General features: G+C 52.1%; 8 protein-coding genes across 8 annotated transcripts; 2 read left to right on the top strand and 6 right to left on the bottom strand.

The window, feature by feature from the left end:
• Positions 1–209: 209 nt before the first annotated feature.
• Positions 210–2432, bottom strand: SCP_0107370 (predicted protein; the record flags this gene model as incomplete). The annotated part of the gene is made up of 2 exons (XM_027752967.1): positions 210–1657; positions 1715–2432. 2 exons carry the CDS (start codon positions 2430–2432, stop codon positions 210–212), a joined length of 2166 nt encoding a protein of 721 aa, XP_027608768.1.
• A 599-nt stretch (positions 2433–3031) lies between these two features.
• Positions 3032–3823, bottom strand: SCP_0107360 (UPF0382 membrane protein; the record flags this gene model as incomplete). The annotated part of the gene is made up of 5 exons (XM_027752966.1): positions 3032–3053; positions 3112–3165; positions 3216–3352; positions 3547–3653; positions 3727–3823. The coding sequence occupies 5 exons, from the start codon at positions 3821–3823 to the stop codon at positions 3032–3034; spliced, it is 417 nt and encodes a 138-aa protein (XP_027608767.1).
• Positions 3824–4693: 870 nt separating this feature from the next.
• Positions 4694–5225, bottom strand: SCP_0107350 (hypothetical protein; the record flags this gene model as incomplete). The annotated part of the gene is made up of 3 exons (XM_027752965.1): positions 4694–5011; positions 5071–5132; positions 5186–5225. The coding sequence occupies 3 exons, from the start codon at positions 5223–5225 to the stop codon at positions 4694–4696; spliced, it is 420 nt and encodes a 139-aa protein (XP_027608766.1).
• Positions 5226–6381: 1156 nt separating this feature from the next.
• Positions 6382–9507, top strand: SCP_0107340 (AdoMet-dependent rRNA methyltransferase SPB1; the record flags this gene model as incomplete). Its single annotated transcript, XM_027752964.1, has 10 exons — positions 6382–6443; positions 6494–6654; positions 6715–7054; positions 7113–7436; positions 7492–7609; positions 7666–7761; positions 7824–8660; positions 8708–8825; positions 8881–9398; positions 9454–9507. The coding sequence occupies 10 exons, from the start codon at positions 6382–6384 to the stop codon at positions 9505–9507; spliced, it is 2628 nt and encodes an 875-aa protein (XP_027608765.1).
• A 95-nt stretch (positions 9508–9602) lies between these two features.
• Positions 9603–12496, bottom strand: SCP_0107330 (predicted protein; the record flags this gene model as incomplete). Its single annotated transcript, XM_027752963.1, has 12 exons — positions 9603–9737; positions 9790–10018; positions 10072–10170; positions 10219–10566; positions 10618–10755; positions 10807–10887; positions 10933–11195; positions 11251–11322; positions 11374–11490; positions 11544–11680; positions 11750–11794; positions 11848–12496. 12 exons carry the CDS (start codon positions 12494–12496, stop codon positions 9603–9605), a joined length of 2313 nt encoding a protein of 770 aa, XP_027608764.1.
• A 104-nt stretch (positions 12497–12600) lies between these two features.
• SCP_0107320 (Glycerophosphoinositol permease 1) lies at positions 12601–15180 on the bottom strand (the record flags this gene model as incomplete). The annotated part of the gene is made up of 20 exons (XM_027752962.1): positions 12601–12689; positions 12750–12949; positions 13000–13095; positions 13148–13168; positions 13219–13253; positions 13311–13341; positions 13393–13453; positions 13504–13537; positions 13596–13645; positions 13696–13810; positions 13863–13878; positions 13931–13997; positions 14055–14077; positions 14131–14285; positions 14336–14367; positions 14425–14506; positions 14558–14742; positions 14804–14879; positions 14942–14970; positions 15021–15180. 20 exons carry the CDS (start codon positions 15178–15180, stop codon positions 12601–12603), a joined length of 1557 nt encoding a protein of 518 aa, XP_027608763.1.
• A 1499-nt stretch (positions 15181–16679) lies between these two features.
• Positions 16680–18498, top strand: SCP_0107310 (hypothetical protein; the record flags this gene model as incomplete). Its single annotated transcript, XM_027752961.1, has 4 exons — positions 16680–16737; positions 16788–16876; positions 16927–16958; positions 17016–18498. The coding sequence occupies 4 exons, from the start codon at positions 16680–16682 to the stop codon at positions 18496–18498; spliced, it is 1662 nt and encodes a 553-aa protein (XP_027608762.1).
• A 153-nt stretch (positions 18499–18651) lies between these two features.
• Positions 18652–21234, bottom strand: SCP_0107300 (predicted protein; the record flags this gene model as incomplete). The annotated part of the gene is made up of 1 exon (XM_027752960.1): positions 18652–21234. The coding sequence occupies one exon, from the start codon at positions 21232–21234 to the stop codon at positions 18652–18654; it is 2583 nt and encodes an 860-aa protein (XP_027608761.1).
• Between the last annotated feature and the right edge of the window lie 358 nt (positions 21235–21592).

Genomic DNA, 21592 nt, shown 5'->3' with positions numbered 1-21592 from the left:
ACCCGACGTTGAGGCCCTTCTACATGTCGCCCGCGAATCGTCTGTGGCCCACCAGGAATGAGAGAGAAACAGAGAGCTAAACAAGAGGACATAGCGAGGATAGACAGACAGCGATCAGGAGAGCGAAACGGGGTAGAATGAAATAGAAAAGGGAGACGAGGGGACGCGCGCAGCTCGTTCGACGCACGGAAGCGAATAGATCTCATTCTTCAGGTGCGGCCGCTGAGGGTCTTTCTGCGTTTCTTGGACTGGTGAGCCTCCCGGATTTCGGAGTCACTGTCGTCGTCCCTCAACCAGTCGGCTAAGAGGTCCCTTCCGGCCTTCCGGCCCCACTGAATGGGCGACACAGGCGCCGTCTCCTCCCTCTCCGGGCGAGACATTGTCGCGATGTCGTGGTCCTCATTGCGGTGTGACTTCCGTTTGTGCTTGCCGCTGCTCGACCGGCTTCTGCTGGAGAGGACTGCGTCCATGAGGCCCATGCCGAGGCCTGCGAGCGCAGTGGCCTTGCCTTTGGCACTGCTCGAGCTACCAGAGCCGGAGCTGTAGGATGACACCTGGCGAGACCGAGCAGACCCTGGCTGAGTGGACATGAGGGTCATATTTTCCTCCTCAGGAGAGGGGGGTGGGCTCAGTTCACCGCCGCTCTCTCCGGCACTGCCCTCGCCGCCGCTCTCTCCGGCACTGCCTTCGCCGCCGCTCCCTCCAGCACTGCCCTCGCCGCCGCTGCCAGTCAGGTCGACCCACGATTCATAGAGCGAATCCGCGAACGGATCTTCTCCTTGCAGCTGGATGGGAGCCAACAGACCCGTCCCGCTGGCGGATTTTGGGACGGGAGACAGCGACATGTCTCGACAGGAGCTACTAGCTGTCATAGCAGATCCCATGCTGACGTCCTTCCGGCTGCTCATTGTACGTCGTAACGGCGATTCGGCAATCCTGTACTCCTTGAACTTCGAGCGGTCCGACATAGGCGCGGGCAAAGGGCCATCGTAGAACAAGCGCCGCGGCGTGGACCCAGTCGTAAACCTCAGCTTGTCATCGAATTCGGAGAAGGGGCCTTTGTCGGCGCCGTCGGAGAGGGCGAAGGGGCTGCTGAAGATGCTCCGTTTGCCCCGCTCGCTGGCAGGAACAATGACGACAGGACTAACATCAAGCCCGCTCACAGTTGGACTCGCCTCCCCGCGCGCGAGCATGCACAGCGAGAGGTCCCGTGCGCTGTGGAGCGGATGACTGGGGCTTGGGAAGCGCCAGGGCTGGTCGGACGGGAGCCGCGCGGGAGAGTGGCGGAAAGAGGGAGTCACAAGAGGATCGTAGGGTGATTCGGCGATATAAGTGAAGTTCAGACGCCGCCTGCTTGCCGACTTTGAAGGTGAGAAACCAGGCGTCAGAGGAGGGGTGTTGACCGTCACGGAACGGAAGAGGTCAACGTTGCCATCAGGCTCAAGGACCTCGTCCTGAAGAAGACGAGGGTATTGTCCCGACGGCTGAATTGCGACTGCAGATGACCGGTCGGGAAAAGACGCATCAGGGCTTCGATGGGACTCGCCGTTGCAGTCAGCTGCATCAATGCGGTCCATTGATGGTCCCTCCTCCATGTTCGCCGTTCCGGAGTTGTTCGCGCTGCTCGGTTGACTGGCTTCCCGGTCCTTGTTCTCCTCTGCACAAAATGCACATTGATCGGAGGCGCTATGTAAACAGGCTCGTAAAGACGTACTGTTCGAACCACGACCCTTACGTTCGGCGGTGTCGCGTCGGTTGGACATGGCGATCTTGTGCTTTTCGTAGACGTGCCGACGCCACATACTTTTCGCGTTCACCCCCGCGTAGGTGCGGCGGCAGAAAGTGCATCGCAGCTTGGGCTGCTCCTCACCTCCGGGCCACTTATCCTTGACGTCTTTCTTCTTCGTGGGGCACCACCCGCGAGGTGGCTCAAGCTGTGACGGGTAGCAGATCGCTGCGGGATCGCTGTGGATATAGGATATGAAATCCTTCGGGTCGAGGAACCACTCCGGATTTGCCGCCATGAGGTTGTAGGTCAGACCGTCCTTGTATTTGTGAGCATCCGGGAAAGAGGTGAACGGTGGACGGATGAAGACAGCGCCAGGATCTGTCGGGGATGGGTCCATAGTTAGTGATGGATTGTAGCTGAGGTGATGGTTCCGCGACGATGTGTGTCGCGTGGTAGGGTTTCGCGATGTCGACGCTATGCCAGGGGGGAGATTAGGTGGCTCAGCTGGAGCTGCAGACAATGTGGATGGATCTGGGGCGTCGAATTGATAAGGCTTGGGCCTGAAAGTACTCGCGGGATGAAAGTACGCGGGTTCTGTTCCCGAGGTCGTTAGGCGGCGCTTCAGGCTTCGTGAGGATGATTCGGCCACGGAGGGGCCAGAGAAGGAGTATGACGCAGTAAGTGAGGGGCGGCGGGAGTCCATTGTTGCGGGTTGTGTGTGTATGTGCGATGAGTGCTGCTCGCTGTAAGATAAGGGCGTTGAGTGGACTATGCTGTGTCGTCAACGCTGTAACATACAAAGGTAATGGCCGACGGGGAGCGGAAGAGACAAGATATAGGAGGGTGATGGGCCGAGCGAGCAGCGAGCAAGCAGACCAGGGGTGACACCGATGACCTGCACAGTAGAGGTGGCCAACGTGGTGGCGATTCTCTCCTTTTCAAGCGGAGATGCCACGCGGGGTGCGCGCAACACCACGTGATCGTATATGGCGCTCTAGTCTATACTATTGAGTCTATGTGCTTTCCCTTGTTCTCTTTCAAGCAATCTGCTTGGCAAAGCAATCCTTCCTTCGCACCGCTGAATAGGTTGAGATCGGGCTATCAGAGCTGACAGAACACTGGACACTTTTTCAGCCGGCACCACCCGCCACCGAAAGCAAGTCGCATTGCCTCCATGCTGCTGCTGCGTGGAGGCTAGATACCCTCTAGAATCAAAAAAAGAATTGGGGGATAAATCGATATACATCGCTACCATGTACAAGGTGCACCAGAGCTCGGAAGTGGTCCCGCCGTTCCCACCGATCAGAGGGCCAGTGCAACGTATCTATCGAATTTTCGAACGCTCAGCGATTCATCAGTGACTGGTCAGCGTTCATGCTCACCCAGCTATCATGATCGAACCGCCAATCGGGGTTATGGGACCGAGCCATCTCAACCTGTTGCGAATCATTATTGAACCCTGCTCCACCTCTGCAAGCAAGCTTACTTGTCGCGGGCGAGTATCAGCGCCATAATACTGCCTGAAAATATGACACCGCCCACCGCTATGGCAGGCCCAGCAAACCTATGGACCGCGAAGCGCGGATGGAGGGAAAGTAGCAGTAACCCAAGTCCATTGTAGACCTTTTTGGTCGAATTGTCAGCTCCCAGGATGATACATCCGATAACACATCAGTGCTCCGTGTCGGACACACGATACCACAAGTGGCAGTGAACTACCGACAGAGCAGCTCCGACGCACACGTATGCAGCGTGAATTCAGAGAATTTATGTGATATCACGGTAGGGAATTGATACGGCCACAGTTGTAGACGTACTGCATAGTGCGAGGCAGTTGCCCAAGCATTGACTTGATCCACGGTGATTCCAGACCTCTTCTTAAGTCCGTGTGCCCCAAATGCACCCGTAGCCATGCCGATTGCGACTAGGAGGCAGGGATAACATGAGCGGCGGAAATTGGCTGTCTGAGGCTTAGCAGACAAAGATTGTGCGGTTACCTAAGATTGCTCCCGACTTCCATAACAACCCGGGACCAGGAATGGTTGAAGCAACGCGGTGCAGAAGAGGCGTGGAGGAGGATATCGGCTGAGACATAGTGGAAGTAAAAATGCCAGCGCAAAAGGATGACGACTGTTCCTCACGAACTACCCCGGCACGATCCGCACTCGTTCCACAGATCAATCGGACGGATCTCAGCAACATCAGTTCACTCCTTGAGGCAATTGACTCCGAACAACGTATCCAGAATGCATTATACAAGTACTTAGGAGACGGGGTGACGCTGTGTCCATAGGTATCAAAGCCGTCGATCATTTGTTAGGGCTGGTGGTTTCCCAATCAGGAAACATATATTAGTCAGCACATAGGTATGTCGGAGAACATACTGGAATCTCCTAGAATTACTGTGTAGTATAAATATATGGCCCCAACCGCATGAGCCCCTCATGCGCTTGTGACCCATGGCCTAACAGCCGAGTGAGTAGTAGTGATCAACCTCACAATACCATTCCATCCTCCAGCTCAGTTAAAGCACTTCTCAAAGTCACTATCCCCATCCCTTCGAGCGTAGCCCTGAATTTCCATGAAGGCAACGACCGAACGTAGCCTAATCCATGAAGCTTGTCCACTCGACAGAAGTCCAACAGAAGTCCAACGGCTGCGCCGCGTCGTGGACGAGTATCTTTGAGGCAACCCAAACCCCATTGTTCGTCAGGCATTTTGCGCGGATTGAGCGCATCCTTGGAAATATTGAACAAACCGATGGCTGCATATGCTGCGACCATAAGGTTCTCGTGGGAGAAGTCGGCGTAGATCGTCTGATGCGAGGAGAAAGGGAGTGAGAAGTTATGCGTCGTGTGGTCCTGGACTGGGAGGTCCGACAACCGTGACAGCAATTCGTTCACATATCCGATACCTTGGACAGGGCCTAAGGGTTCGCCGTAGCTAGTTGCACGCGCGGTGTTATCAATCAATCCTCGTCCAGATCATATCGAAGACTAATCCCGTTTTGTAGTACTTCTCCACGTCGCCATCGTACTCGAATGCACGGAAATCGTCGTCTGTGAACAACCGACAAAATAATGGGCTTGTATTCTCTGTTTCCACTGTTTCGAACGGACACATCGCCATTACGTTGAATATATCCACCTCGTTGAGATCCGCCCCGGGCGCAGCCTTGTTCAATCGTGCGGCAATTAGCGGTCCAAAAATCGACAGCCATTCTCCCATTTCTGCCGAGCCCTCCCCTGCGTTTGGGCAATCATTCTGCAGCGTGCTATTTCTCTGTAAATTATTCAGCTCAGAATGAACAGTTGGATGAACGTGGTAGAGGTATGGCGCACGGATTCGGATATCACAACATTGATGTTTGGATTGTACCTCTGGTGACTGGCTGCTGAAAAACCTGGTAGACATGTAAGTTACAGTTGTATCAGCGGCTCAGGTACGCAGACACACCCACGGTCCAATTACCCGCGGTCGCCATTACTCTCGGCATACTCGTCGCTCTGACGAAGGGTATACCGTTGGCGTCCACGAGATGCGAATACCGGTTTTAGGTGGCTTGCCCCGCCTCAAATGACTGCGAGGCCCGGAACGGTATCAGGTCTTCTTCGCCCATATCATGCCGGTAATCTTTAGAAAGTCGAGGTTCGACTCGACAAACTTGTGCGGGGAGGCGAGACGCCGTATTGAACTCCATCAGCTTTGGCGGGATAGCGCGCACCATGGCGTTGCAGCTACCGAGGAATGTTCAACATAGAGAGAACTGGAAATGGTACAGGTCTTCTCACAATGTTTACCTACAGACGACAGGCGAGGCCAACATTGGGCATTTAGCAAGGATGCAACGGTTCGCAGATAAAAGATGCCGATTGATTTCAAGCACGTTCAGGGACACTAGGTCTGACACCGACCTACACAGCTCGCGCAGTCAAAGTCAACGCTCAGCGTGAGGAAACCGTACCAAAAGGATTCAGGTTCTGTCAATTGAAGCGAACTCACCCGAGTGACTTTGCAATGCTTTGGAGGTGATACATATTCGTCTACAGGATGCCAAGGCGAGTACTGTCCCCGAAGTCTCTGAACGTGGTCTGGTACACCCAATCCAAGAGATACATCTGTGCCGCAATTTCTCATATATTTCCACGTGCCAACACAGTATGCATAGCACAGACAAGATAGAACTGTGGTCGCCTTCAAGCAACGGAAAAGATACTAGTTGAAACGAGACGGCCACTCAGCATGCGAGTGAAGGCGAGAATCAACAACAGGAAGCTTTTCTCCAGAGGGCGACATGGTCGTAGGAATACAGAGACTGTGGGGAGCAAAAGCTGGTATGAGGAGGCTCTGATGTCACCGAAGTCTTCAGCGAGCTCCGCCTGGCACCTGGGCATGACACTGCGTGTAAATATGGTTCCTTCTTCCATGTTTCGTACTCGATGATACAGGCTGAAATAGCCTGGCCCATGAACGAAAATTCTGCGCCTGCACTCGAGGATGCATGCAAATTAGTCGGAACATTGTCGGCAAACTGTGGTAGGCGTTGAATGCCAAAAGCAGAAATTTGCAAACATGGATCAACAGAGCAAGTAGTTCTGTAATAGTAAACTTCTTCGACTTCGCCTGCTCGATCATTGCACTTTCTTCGCGTGATGGGTAAAGCACAGAAAAAGACAGGCAAGGGCCGGCTTGACAAGTACTACAAACTTGCAAAGTGCGTGTGTGCCTGGTCCAGAAGTCCACGCGTCTGACTGGCCGTTCTAGGGAGCAAGGTTACCGAGCTCGGTCCGCCTTCAAGCTCATACAACTGAACAAGAAATATTCATTCTTGGAGTCAGCTCGATGCTGCATTGATCTGTGCGCTGCACCGGGTGGTTGGTTGCAGGTGGCGAGCAAGTACATGCCAGTGAACAGTGTAATAGTCGGTACGTCCTTCTCGCACCTTTTTTGTCTACAGGACTTATAGCTATATTCACCGTCACCAGGCGTTGACCTTGTCCCCATCAAACCCATTCCTCGTGTCGTAACTTTTGCTTCGGACATTACCACTCCCCAATGTCGCAATCTCATCCGGAACGAGCTGAAGGATTGGAAAGCTGACGTCGTGCTGCACGATGGTGCACCGAATGTCGGTACCGCCTGGGTGCAAGATGCATATAGCCAGTCTGAGCTGGTACTCATGAGCATGAAGCTTGCTGCGGAATTCCTCGTCAAGGGCGGGACTTTCGTCACGAAGGTTTTCAGAAGTGCGGACTACAACAACCTTATCTGGGTGTTCAAGCAGTTGTTCGGCCGGGTTGAGGCGACGAAGCCGCCATCATCTCGGTGCGAATCTATCTGAATACCCGTGTATACTTGAAATCATGAGCTAATTTCTAGCCAGAATTGTGTCTGCGGAAATCTTTGTCGTCTGCCGAGACTTCCTTGCGCCCAAACAGATTGACCCCAAGTTCTTCGATCCCAAACACGTCTTTAAGGACCTCTCTACCTCGCTTCCGGCTGATGACGACAAGGGGACCTCGTCCAAGAATTACCAAGCCAATGTCTTCCAACCAGAGAAGAAACGGCGTAATCGCGACGGCTATAACGATGGCGACTATATCCTGTTCAAAAAGTCCGGTGCAGCAGAGTTCGTACGATCTCAAGAACCAATCGCGTTCCTCGGCAGCGTGAACAAGATTACATTTGAGACGAACGAGGAGAAGGAGTAAGATCTTGGTTGAATCTTCGTTAGTGCTGAGATTCTGAACCGTATTGTATAGGTGGCTAATGTTGGACGTTACCACACCCGATGTCGTTGCGAACTGCGACGATCTGAAAGTGTTGGGCAAAGGTGATTTCAAGACTTTGGTCAAGTGGCGGACGGCTCTTCGGGAAGAGGTGAGTTGGTGCAAGTGTGTCCATGGAACCCCCCTAACAGTTCGAATTCAACCTAGCTCGGTCTGGAGGTCAAGACGAAGCCAACTGAAGAGGTCACTGAAATTGTTGAGATTGTCGAGGAGGTCGATCAGGAAGAAGAGATACAGAACGAGGCTAGTACCAACCAGCCCTTGTATTTACTCCCTGACTTTGCTTGCTGACCGCTTGACCATAGCTGGAGCGACTCCATGCGGAAGCGGCAGCTCGTACCAAGAGAGAACGTCGGCGTGCCAACGAGATCAGAACTCGTACGATCCAGCGTATGCAACTGCAAATGACGGCGCCTCTCGATATTGGTTTGGAACAGAGTGACGCGGCGCTTCGAGACGGCCAAGAGGACATCTTTGATTTGAACGACGCTACCAAGCTTCTGAGAAGCAAGGGCGGGATAAAGGGGTTTGTTAACGGGGAGGACGCAGACAGCGAGAGTAACAGCGAAGTACTAGGTGAAGACGAGGATAACGAGCTGTGGGATTCTGAAGATGAGCGGGATAAAAAGGTGACAGAACTTGAGGCAGAGCTGGATGGGATGTACGATGCGTACAGGGACCGACTGCGAGAGCTGGACGCGAAGTACAAGGTGAAGGAGGCCCGGAAAAACAACAAGGAGCGAGAAGAATGGCAGGGTATCCGACAGGATGATGGCGATGAAGGTGACTCAGACGAGGGGAGTGGGGACGAGGGCGGATATGAGCGAATAGAAACCGCAAGGGCCAGAGCAGGGGAGGATTCCAGTTCTGACGAGAGCGACGAAGAGACAGAGGAGGGGTACAACGTGGGCAGACTAAAGCGGAGAAGAGGTGAAGAGTCCGATTTCACAGCGCCGGAGTCGAAAAGGGCACGAACCATAGTGAAGCTGGACGAGTCCAAGTCGCACCTCAGTCAAGTCGCCAAAGTCTGGTTCAGCCAAACTTGTTTTACTGGCGCGGAGGATGACATGGCAGAGTCCGAAGATGAGGATGTTATGGATGAGGACAAGGAACTTGTTCCGGACGACGAGAGGCGAGATGAGGTGAGTATTCTTTGGCGACTTGTGGAAACCAAACTCATGGATTGCAGGTAGATTCCAGTGATGACAACGACTTCGAGGTAGTGCCTCAAGATGATGATGACGATGCCGACATGTGGGACGTAGAAAACGGGAACGAGGATGGTATCAGGCAAGCACAAATACAAAGTGAGTCAAATCAACGACCTTGTGAGCCATACGTACTAATCACTTGGTGACACAGAGCAAGGTCTTCTCAGCGCTGAAGCCGTAACTATCGCGCAGCAACTAGTCAACAGGGAAAAGACTCGAACGCAGTTGATCAACGACGGGTTCAATCGCTACTCTCTGAACGCCAAAGACGGTCTTCCGTCATGGTTCCTAGATGACGAGGAAAAACATTACAAGGCAAACATCCCAGTCACGAAGGAAGCCGTTGCAGCTCTTCGTGCGAAGATGCGCGCACTCGACGCTCGCCCCATCAAAAAGATCGCCGAGGCCAAGGCTCGGAAGAAATTCAAAGCGGCTCAGAGGCTGGAGAAAGCAATGAAGAAGGCAGAGGGAGTGAACGCTACCGCCGACATGACGGAGAGGGAAAAGGCGAAGCAGATCGAGAAGCTAATGCAGAAGGGTATGTCGACGAAGAAGCAAAAGAAAGAAGTCAAGGTAGTCGTCGCGAAGGGTGCCCACAAAGGTCTGAAGGGAAGACCGAAAGGAATTAAGGGTCGTTATGTGATGGTTGATTCCCGAATGAAGAAAGAGGTGAGAACTTTGTATTTTTCGACGTCAATCTTCACTGACAAAATCACACTTGTAGGTCCGGGCAAAGAAGCGGCAAGAAAAGGCAAGCAAAAAACGGAAGCACGCTTGATCTGCGTTTTCGTTCATCCACTCTTTGCTACTGTAGTGTTCTCGCCGCGAAATCATGCCGTCCGATTTATGCATATGTTTATTATGTTACTTTTCCTAGATTGATTCGGCATTATCTGTGGGCTCTACTGTAATATTGCCCACTGGTTTATACGTTTTGATGGTGAGCTTATCGCAGTCGCTTAGGAAATGTTTCCAAGAATCGTCAGAAAGATAGTCGTCACAAGTCACCTAGCAAAGAAGTTTCAGTGTGGAGTTCAGAACGGGCACCATTTGTGCGTACTTCGCACTGAGTAGATTTTTGAGTACTCTCTAGATCCAGGATGCTTTCACTGACGGCGCGAACGATGGATTGCCGGTCAAGTGCGTTGCCATCGCTATGTGTTGGGGCCTTTATGAGTTCTACACTCTGCCTCACGGTGGCGCTGGCGTGCAGCATGTAGGTATCGCCGCGGTAATGAAACAGCAAGGGAGGATCCGGTTGCGTGACATCGGAGTCTAGCTGCATCATACTAACGGGCAAGTTTGAGCGCGGTCTATCCAGCCACATCAGAGTGGTACGCACAAAGTTCGTAGATCTTCCATGTAGCCTTGCAAAGGAGCCGGTTCTTCTCCTGGCGTCAGTTCATTTGATTCGAAAGCTGTGACGCGCAGATCCATGGGACTAAAACATCATCAATAAAGGCAAATTTAAATCGAAGTTACAATATACCGATCAGGCATCATAAGGTCAACCACGACCTCAGAACCCATCGCGCAACGAGAGGTTGACTCAGCATTCAGCAGAGGTACATCCGCGTCAATATCATCCAGTGGAGAATGTTGCCGTCTAGAGAGACTGTCGCCCACGTTGGGATCCAAAGTATTAAGCCGAGGCTGGGCCAAAACAACCTCGAAGGACAGCACTTTGCTCGAATGTGCAATGGCTTCAGCAGCAGGATCAGGGGGAATATCCGGGCTACTGCTTCCTTCCGGGACTGGCTGTGGAAGGGCACGATATGTCAAACGATGGAGAACCTTCTGTTGCGCGGGCGACGAATCCACAAGCGCCGCGGGCAGACTACAAACAAGGTGGGTCAGAACCTCAATATGCCAGCGTATTACACCCTACCTTGACACAAAGGAGGACTTCGCACCACTGCCAGTCATCCATTGGAGGATTTTCGTGAAAGTATGATGACCTTTTAGAGGTGGGACGATGTTCGGCCGCTGTCCCGGAGACAACGCGGTGAAGAGCATATGGCCTGTCCTGAAATCCCGTATGAGTCGTAAGTCGAGGCCTAGTCGAAGTGGCACTTACGATGCCTTGATACTTCGACTGGTACTGTGAGGACTATCTGAGAGCGTGTTGAGCAATAGTGTTTTCAAGTCAACCACGTCTCTGCAACAATCAGCACAATTGGTGACAACAGACAAGACGACTCACCCCGAGGGAGCCAGTATACGACCTCTTCCTCCAGCCAGGCCGCCGCTGCTTTCGATATCTTCTCCAGAGCTAGGTCCCAGCCATTCGCCTATTCGTCTGACTCTGAAGGTTCCGCCTGTGTTCATCGTCCAAGGTAGTGACCGGGGAGATAGAAAAGGGTAGAGGAAATAAGAATGTGGAAACTCCAGTGTAGCGACGGGTGTTGATGCTGATACTTCAGAAGGTAGATAGGATAGTACAGGTGGTTGCAAGAGACTATTCGACTGTACCGTAACTCAGCCTCAATATGCGGACATGCATGCCTGGCGAGAGACGTACCTCGTGCCCTGCGCGACTCGCCAGCCGCTTCGCTACGTCTAAATTCCTACGGTTCCTTGCATATATCCTTACCTTGAAGATGGGTTACAAAGGTGGCAAAGATTTGATGACAGGGTAGCTGACCTTTCCCTTGTGGTCGACGTTCTCGAGATAGGCTCCCGCCAATCGTGATATACGCTGCACCAGGTCCTGTCGCACAGGCGTCTTGGTCGGTAACTCCATAGTCTCACTGGTGATATCCTGCAGAGGGATATCGTCAACTTGCTATGCATTTCACAAGTGTGGAAATGTACCTGCTCGATGAAGGCGATACGTTGGGAAAGCCTATCTAAAGAGCCTCGTAGACCTTCGACTCGCAGAGCCAATGGATTTGTCGTCAAGGATATATGGACATTAAATTCCATAGACATTTCCAGTAGATCCGCACCGTCTACGATTCGTGAGGTGAACGACATTAGTGATTTGCCCTGTCACATCTCGAAAATTCATTCTTACGAACCTCGGCCGAGGATAAGGAACATCTGACTGGGGGTAACCGGGAACGCTAGAATACGGCAGAGGGTGAGTCATGGAGCCACACCAGAGGTTACCACTAACATCGTACAGACACCTCTGTTCGATCTCTCTTAGCACGCTCGATTTCCTTCAGACTGGGCCAGCCCCATAACTTTTCTACAATGGCCTCCGCGTATTGCAACTTTCTTTTGTTGTAACGGGAGGAAGTAGAGCCCACATTACTCGTTTCCAAGAAGTGACGCAGCTGAGCCTTGCTGAATGACCGACAAAGTGTATCGACAAGTGCATTGTAGTCCAGAGGGTATTGTGGAGAATTTGTGTGAGCATGTTCCGCAGGACGACACCGCTCAAGATCTGATATGGTCGGCTCGAGGCCAGCAGCGTGTATCGAGGCTAGATACTGTTCCACTCCAGGTGCAGTGCGAGTTTCGCTGGGAGGTTTCGCTGCTTCTTCGCTGGCATCGGCAGAGCTTGACTTCTTTGAGCTCTTCTTGCGCTTTCCTGAGCCTACGAGAGAAGCTTTGCTCTCTTGAATGCTGGAGGGAGTACTCGTGAGATCTACCTCCGGAGCGTTATGCGCGACGGGAAGAGCTTGCTGAGGTTCTACCTCTTGGTCGCGAAGGGCCTGACGCGATGCAAGCGCAGCGTAGCATCGACGAGGAGGAACAGTGATAAAAGCTGAACAGAGCGAATGGGAGAATCTAGTTTGTCGGAGGATATGTCTTGACATAACAAGGCTCGTTCCAACTTGCTTCGCGCACCGCGAGCGCGCAAACCCATTTTTGCGACACGTGATCCATGCTGATCGGGCGTTTGCGACGTCCGCAACTTTATTCAGGTCGTGAGCAACCCATGCATGTGTACTACTACTGACGCAGCACACAGAAAGTAAGGCCGAAAGATCACAATACTCATCAATTCTACTATATGTGACAGCGGTGATTCATAGCAATACCGAATTTATACATTCTTCTCGAGCGTACCTTCATCACTAGCACTATCCTCTCGCGTGAGTTTCATAACATCATCCTCTCCGATTTCACCCTCCCATCCTTGCTCTTTAAGGTACGCCAGCCATTTCGCATCTTCATCCGCAAGGTCAACGCCCGTCTTGTCCGGCACAAAGAAGTACGTGACGAGAATACCGGCTACTCCGCATATGGCAGCGATAATGAATGTCCACCTAAAACATTAGGTTACCTCCAATTCAATACGGTGAAACATGAGGCGTACTTCTTGCCCAGGTTTGTTTGGATCGGCGTGAATGCTTGAGTACCAACCGCGGCACCGGTCTTCCCAATGGCGGCAGAAAGGCCGTAACAGGTACCCCTTTCAAAACAGTAGTGTCAGTCAACCTCCCTACTACGGAGATCCGCCCTACCTAATTGCAGTAGGATACGATCTACATAGTGTGTGAGTACAGTATTGACGATAAAGAATATTCACGCATACTCTGCGCTCACGAGGCCTAGCATATCACCCGGCCCCTACATGTAGTCAATATCCTACATCGAGAAGCGAGCTCATAAGAATAAGAATCTTACCATATTACCGAACGACTGCATGAGACCATAGCTTAGAGTCATTGTCAGTCAGCGTGTTAAGCAAGTAGTGAAAGGTACCCACAAGACGACGAAAAGCGGTATGATCCTGGTGATTTTGTCGTACGCACATCCAATGATCAATCCTGAATAGCATGCATAAACAGCATTATATTCAGTACAGTGAATAATATACCAAAGATCAAGTAGCCGCTGAAGCCCAGGATCATCTAAAGGTTTGTCCCAATCGATCAGTCATAGGACGAAATAAGACTGTATGAAGCCTACGGTGTTACGTCTACCAAAAGGGTTGCAGAGCATAGCGCCGACAAAGACACCTAAACAACCCATTGGTTTACAACACGCGGTGAAAAAAGTGGACACGAACCTGGAAGGGCGATAGCACCGAGCAGCAACTGCCATTCACCAGTGGACAAAACACTACCATTCTTGATGACAGAAGAAATGATGGTCCCGGAGAAGACACCATTTGGGAATGTGACCTTCGGGGAAATCATCCTCAACATTGATCTCCTGCAAAATATATGGACTTACGAAGTCATACAGGAACCTTTTCGAATAATGAGAAAACGGCACTTGGCTGAGGGTAGAACAAGACGCACCAAGCTCCGCATGTGCCAATCAGCGATTTCCAATATCTCTTGATGGCAAGCCAATACGGCACCCGTCCTAAACGTATCTTCGTCATGCACCCTACTATGAGACTGGAATTTAACTAAGTCTTACGTTTCATCGCACCATCCCGATATCTTAACACGAGACTCGTTAGCTCAGCTCAGATGCAAGGAAGTCCTCTGCTCACAACTTCGGGCTCAGCATGCGCATCCGGAAGTAGAAAACCGTAAGAGGAAGGATGATGCCTATCCCGAAGCTCACACGCCAGACGGTGTTGAGATGGTTCTCTCCAGCAGCTGCAAGAACGATCAAGAAAACGGACACTGCCAAGGGACCGCCAAACTAGCACGCTATAAGAACGTGGTGAGACGCATCATACCAGCCGGACGTACGCTGAGCACAAAATTCGTGACCATGATGAATACTGTAATGTAAAACATTAGAAAACTATATTACACCAAATTCACGTTCATTAAAGTACCTGGGCCTCGATTCGCGATCATTTTCTCATTGGCAGCTTCACTAGCGCTTGTCGACGATGCCGGGTATTCGCCTCCAGTGCCCTGACGGAAAAGCACATTATTTGAGGTGCAACAACGCCAAAAAGTGCTTACAACGCCAGTGATCCCCCTCGCGATGGTCAAAAACCAGAACAACCCTTCGGGGCTGCCATGTGCTCCATGTGCTGCAGTAGAAAGGATGGCCCCAATCACAATCATAACGGTGGTGACCACTAGGCCTGCTTTGCGCCCAACTCTGTCGCACAGCAGTCCTACAAAAACCTGGCCAAGGATTTCACCTGGTTGGGTGCGTGATCGTTTTGATCCTTCAAATCAACTTCAACTAACGGTGGTGCATACCAACGAGAAGCGCGTTGGATACGCGGGTAGAGACCGTAGACGTGTATTCTTTCGGATATATTTGCTTGAAGGCAACCTATCACGAAAGCATTCAGGCTCAGGGAGAGTGGAGTGGGCTATCAGACAATAAAACCTTACGTTGGCCATGGTCATGAGGTTGTTTTGATCTGAGGCGATATAAAACACAGAAATGTGCGACTCCAACAGTAGCACTTACATCCATCTGATATCAGCCCGAATGCAGCAGCGGCAATGACCATGTAGGAGCTGAGGGCCTCATTCCTACTTACGACTCGAGTCTCGCGTACAGGAACACTGGTAGCATCCGCAGGTTGAGCCTTGACGTCGTCGGAGATCTTCTCGGCGGAGATAGACATGACGGTCAGACAAAGGAGCAGATGGTGAGGTAAAGCCAAGAGGCCCTATAAGAGAGAGATAGGATAGGCATAGGTCCGCACGACAGGTCCACGACAGATGCATATGCAGCACAGACGCCGGCGATTCAAGGAAGAAACGTGCGTGGATATGCCAATGTGGGGGAGAAGCGATATATACAATATAACGCATCATCTCGGATCCGGACACGAAGACTTTGAATCCAGTGTTCATCAAACTGTCGTCGGGCACGTGCACAACGCGTTGGTGGCGGGCCTGCTCGGCCAACCGGTGCGCGTCGCCGACGCCCCTCGAACAGACCACATCCAGCCTTTTCTTCCACCCACCCGAGTGGGACACCGTTCTTGAACAGGTACAGAAAACTTACCGCGCCATCTATTCGTCAGATCCCAGAAGAAAAGCCTCAAACTGAATCAGTTCCAGCTAAGTCGGAAACGATAAGACGCATTTCGACGAGACTCGCTACATCATTTTCAGTTCGGAGTGCATCAAATACACCGCTCTGGATGGAAATATTAATTCTCCTTGCTGATTGGCCAGCCATGGCTTACCCCCGTTGAATTTCACGCACTCCCACACGAATTTGCTGTTCCGGGATAATCCGTAAGCAGTGTACCTGAAATAAGTTTCGTCGAAATGCGTCTGTTGTTTTCGACTTAGCTGTCGACGAGGGGATGTACTCAGTACCCGAACGATCGAATCGATCGACGCGCAGAGGCGGGATATCAGTTTACATGAACCGCAGAATTGTGGTGGTTTGTATGCCGAAAACATCGGGCGCATCTGAAGATAACAGCAAGGAGATCGCATTAGAGTAGATTTCGTACCTACACTGCTGCAAATCAGTAATCGCTGGATCTCAGTGGATATCGAATAGTGACACAGTGGACTACACACCACATGTTCGTTCTAGAAGGACACAATCGTACAAGCCTCACGACAATTCGAGGTTGTAGAGGTACCGTGGACTAGTCCACCAGATTGGGGTAATGAGAACGGCGGCGTAGTGGCTGCCCCTGTAGTACAGACCGACTGACATTGCGAAACACTGTACGATCATTACGAGCGCCGGGGTGGGGGGTAAAACTCAGAGGTTGAACTCACCTGCCCCATGATGCATGAATTTGGATGCTACTTCGTTCAATCAAGCATGGCAAATCCATCCTTTCTGCCAGCAATAAAACAACTGACTTCAAGTTGGCAGCGAAATGTAAGGATGCCTTTTATGGGAGGGGATGATCATGAGATAACGTGGCGAGCACGTGGTGCCTGCGGAGGTCGAAATCGGCGATTATCGGAAATCGGTTTAGATGAAGGTTTATCTTATCAGCCCACCATTGCACCCACGCCGTCGCCATCTCAGCTCTCTCCTTCTCAGACTCCCCGTTCTCTACACACGCTAAGCATCACCTCTGTAGCCCCAGTCCACGAGAGGTACAACATTTGGGACACTTCTGTCCTTGTAGCTCCATCGACGAACATGAGCGAAGTCTCGCCGACCGCCGCAGTCTCGTCTTCGTCCACCCTCTGGGCTACAGGTGCGTTCTGCATGCATATATTCCTCTGGAGCATACTCACCGTCATGCAGCATCAAAGGAGTGGGTGATACCCGCAAAACCCAAACCTGGTAGAAAGCCAAAGAAGGAGTCTATCGCGCCTGTAGAGGAACCCGCACAGGTTGGTCAATCTAGCACTCCGCATTTTAACTCGATTCTGACCGGCAGCAGCTGGACAGCAAGGGAAGACGCGTACAGAATAGGCAAGTGACTTAGAGTGACGTCTCCCTTTCATCATGCAGTACTGACCAACTTACCAGGGCCGCACAGCGCGCGTTTCGTGAGCGCAAGCAATCTCAACTTGCTGAGCTTCAAGCTCGCGTGCAGCAGTATGAGCAAGGGGAAGTTGAACGTAATGTTCAACTACAGAATATCGCAAAGCGGTTAAAAGAAGAGAACGAGAGTCTCAAAACAGAGAATGCGTTGTTGAAGGAGAAGGTGGAACAATTGTCGCAAACCCTCACGCTGCAAGACGGAGTGAAGAAGAGGTCAAGGGAGCCATCCCTTCAGTCTCTGAATGTACATTTCGTTCCACATACAAAGAAGAAAGCGAAACTTTCTACCGATCCTCAAAGCACAGTAATCCCTTCAGGATCCAGTACACATTCGTCCTCACCTTCGTCCTTGGGTTCCCCTCCTTCACCCACCGACTCCTCTCACACGGGATTTTCTCCTATACCTCCATTTTTGTCCAGTCATGACGTGTCATCCGCGAATGTTCTCAAGAACATCTTCGACATAAGTTCAGATGGAAAAGGCGACCTCTTCGAGAATAACGTGCATCTGGACTCTTGCGGTTTCTGCAACGAGACTTTACCATGTGTCTGCAGGGATATGCAGTTGGAGCAAGCTGCCGAAACTATGTCGCTAACTGAGCCGTCAACACAGGATTTGGGCACCGCAGATCTGAATCCTTCAGTCTCCAACTCCACCCGACCATCTATCCTTGACAATCCTCCTGCGTACCAACCTCCCGTACCTCTACGTCGCCGAGTCCCTAATCCCTCTTTCCATCCCGTTTTCCCAGTGTATTCTGCATCTTCCGATTCATCCCGCGGCGTATCTTGCTCTGGTGATCCGTCCAATTGTTTGGCATGCGCTGATGATGTCTTCGGGAAAGCGTTTTGCTCTGCCATCAGCAAGTCTGTTGCGTGCACGTCTCAGTGCGGAGATTGTCCCAACTTCTCCGATCTTGGGAGGAACAATGCCATCCTGCCTGGTTGCTGCGGTAATCCCGCCTTTTGTGGGAGTACTCTCTGTGGTGGAGGCTCTACTACGAGTGCGACATTGTCGCCCGAGAGCTCTTCGTCGGTCATGATGTCGAGTTCCTCGAGCTCTGAGACTATGCCATGTAATGATGCGTGGCGTCAGATCAAGTCACACCCCAATGTCGCATACACCGACCTCACGCTTCTCGCGGAAGTTGTTGCACGTCGGTCGAAGTGCGACGGTCCGAGCGTAGAGATATGCTCCGCACCGGGCGCGATCGCACCTGAGCGTGGCCTAACTCCGGTTGTTCCACCTGTGTCGCAGCAAGCCGAGACGCTCAACCAGCCAGTGCTGTTAACGGATCCCCATGCGCACTATCACCGGTCACAGAGACGGCCAGGGTCGTCCCCTCCACCACAGTTGGTACCCCAAGAAGTGCTCATCAGATGTGGACGCCAGCGCGTGCGGGAGGTCATGGCAGATGGTGTTCGTGATGCTCTCAGGTTGTTGGACGCGAAGTTCTCGCTACCATGACGTGGACCAGCTATGAATGCGATTCTCGAGCATCGTATTACTTATTCTTTTGACATAATACCTATGGTGCACGGACTATACTTGTCGACACGAGGGTAACGTTTCACTTGTCGTTGGCAAAGCCGCTGGTCATGCAACCTCCCCCGAACATAATTATATCACCTTGGAGTTGATAGCACGACCTGATACATGATGTGGACGGGATTGCTCAGTCCCCCTCTTCTTATGGACCGTCGGACCTCGCCAGATGCTGGCCAATCTCTGCATCTTCCAGCGCAAAATCCGCTGCTTCTGCTTAGACAGGCGCTCCGGCACATCTCCATTGGATGGGGTGAGCGACTGGAAGGTTTCCAACAAGTGCTTCAGAGAGGCCTTCTGCAGCTCCTCCGGGAATGGGGCGACGGCTGGCCAAAGCTGTATGAGAACTCGTCGCGCATCCCTCAATGCACGCACGATATAGAACGCCCGGGTTAACGTGACAATTGACACCACGTCAGGGTTTATCCCAGTGGCAACCATATCGTGGAATGCATGCAAGGCTTGGGTCGGATTTCGCTGACGGGCGTATCCTGTGATGAGGATGGTATACATGGTAACGTTGGGAGTGATGCCCGACGCGGCAGCTGTCTTCACGATCTCAGCCGCCGACCGCAGATCGCCAGCTTCCGCATACCCCTCTATGAGTGCCGCAAAGTGGTATTCATTTGGGTACATGCCACGATGGACCATTTGCTGGAACGATTGCTTCGCCATTTCCATGTCACCCTTGACTACAGCGTCGTGCCTGATGCGCAACGCGAAGGTCGCCCTGTCGCTCCTCACTCCCCTCGTCTTTAGGGAATGCAGGAGCGGCCGCGCTAGAGCATGATATGACGATGCAAGAGGCAACTTGATACCAGCAGTGGGATCGAGCGACTTGGCGACTTCTGAGAATCTACCGGAAGCGGCAAGGGCCTCTACGCGGTTGGAGGTAACGGAATCATCCCGATGCCGACGTCGCACAAGTCGCCTCTCACGACGTAGTACGGACCGTAAAATCACATGAAGGTGGCGCAAAGTCAGCCTGACTCCCCCTGACAACAACCTTCTGAAGGTCCGGATGATTTCTCGAGGACGAGCATAATCAAGCTTATCAAGGTATGAAAGGTAGATCTCGAGGGTGAGCTCATCGACGCGGATGCCGCAGGATTGCATGATATGCTGAACTGTGTGCATACCATTGAGACCGCGAGTCTTGAGCACACCCTCAAGAAGTGCATTGAAGACCTCGGTGGTAGGAGAGATGTTGGAGAAATTCAAGGGAAGTTCGGCGTTGTGATGGACCAACCCAATTTTTTTGAAGAGCGCACGGGATATTTGGTGTTTCCTGCACATATCCGCAATAATATACACTGCGGTACCCCCTTGTCCCGCGGCAAAGAATACGCGGATAAGTGCGGCAGCAGTGCTGCCATCCGGAGAGATGCACAAGGCGTTCATCTGCTTCAGCACCTGCATCGCACGAGAGAGGTCGCCTTGTCTGGCCAGGTGGTTGAGGAGCATAGTAAACGTGACCTTGTCCTCCACAGCGCCTGATACCGGTATAGTCTTTCCCGACCTTGTATCTGTACTCGCAACGAGTGTGGTGTTTCCGCCTTCCTGGGTGGTACCTTCCCCATCGTCTGGAGGGTGGTCGTGGTTGCCTGCACGTCCGTTGAAAAGAGAGAGAAGTTGGATAGCACCGGGCATGTCGAGCGAATCCAATGAGACTTGTATCAAGCTGTTTATAATAATAGTCCCTAGGCGGTCGTCGACGTCGTGCAAAGCCTCTAATGCCCGAGCCTTCACAGTAGGGTCGGGACCGAGGGAGCGATACACTGAAACAATGAGGGCATGGGTGGTCGCATCGACGGGTATTCCTGCCTCCTCCATTTCGGTGAGATACCTTCTGGCTTTGGAGAGGTCGCGATTTCGCACATGACCCGAGATAAGAATATAATAGGTCCTCCTGTTGGCTTTCAAATGCTCTTGTTTGAACCTTCTTAGAACACTGTCCAAGGCAATAAAGTTCTCCTTCTCCACTAAGGCCCGTGCACGCCAGTTTAATAGGCGTACCGTCGAACTGCCTGTTTGTCGCTTGCCAAGACTGACAAGAGATTGAACATGACGCCATTTGCCGGTCTCGGCCAACTGGCGGGCAACAACCTCGTATACAGCCTGCTCGAGCTCGCAACCTAGTTCGTGCGCTAAAGTTAAGACTTGAAGTGCGCGCTGAGGACGCTTCGTCTTTGCCATAGACACCGCGAGTTTGCGCACTCTTTCGCGATCCCCGAGATGTTCGAATAGCCCCACCGTCCCACCCGTCCGCCGCAACTTGCGCAACACGACGCGTTCGATCTTCCCACCGGAAAACAATGCATCGATCAGCGATGTGAAATCCTCCTGAGACAGCGGCTTTGACGCGTCCTCCGTGCTCTTCGCCTCCGGCTGATGTGCGTCTCCAGACAGGGCTTCTACCCGATATTCTTCTTCGCTTGGTGTGGAGGGTAGAAGAGTGGTCTCCGGACTCCGTACAGGCCTTGTATCCTGCAACCGTCGCTCCCGGACGGCTATGGCTAACGGCCATGGTAGCACTGAAGAGTGACGGAGATGTCGGACGATGAAAAGTGAAGGAGGAGTAAATGCTCTGTGGGTTGCAAAGAGGATGAAAACGGCTTGTTGAAGATGCCTGGATCCCTGGCCAACCCCCCAGCGCATCGACAGCCAGCTTGACGTGAAGGCTAGATCCCCAAACCGCCGTGGACTGCATATGATGGCATTGCGTTCTCAACGCGACGTGGAGCACGCAACATAAGATAAACACTGACCTCTGCACGGGTGAATGGTGCTATGAGCCTGTTGGGTTATGTGGGAGGAACATACGGGAAGACGAGGATTTACGCACTGCAGCCTAGCTTCACGTTCTCGACTCGTTCATGCCACCACCCGCCTTCATCGGCATGCCCCGGAGCCTCCGTACATGGCAACTGGCCGATCCTTGAGATATTACTGTGACTACTACCTTGTACTACCATCACTATCTTCGTTGCGATCGTGTGTTCAAAACTTATGGAAG

The sequence above is a fragment of the Sparassis crispa genome (assembly GCF_003851025.1).
Source record: "Sparassis crispa DNA, contig_000000F, whole genome shotgun sequence".
NCBI classification, from domain to species: domain Eukaryota; kingdom Fungi; phylum Basidiomycota; class Agaricomycetes; order Polyporales; family Sparassidaceae; genus Sparassis; species Sparassis crispa.
This window is presented reverse-complemented; position numbering and strand designations above follow the sequence as displayed.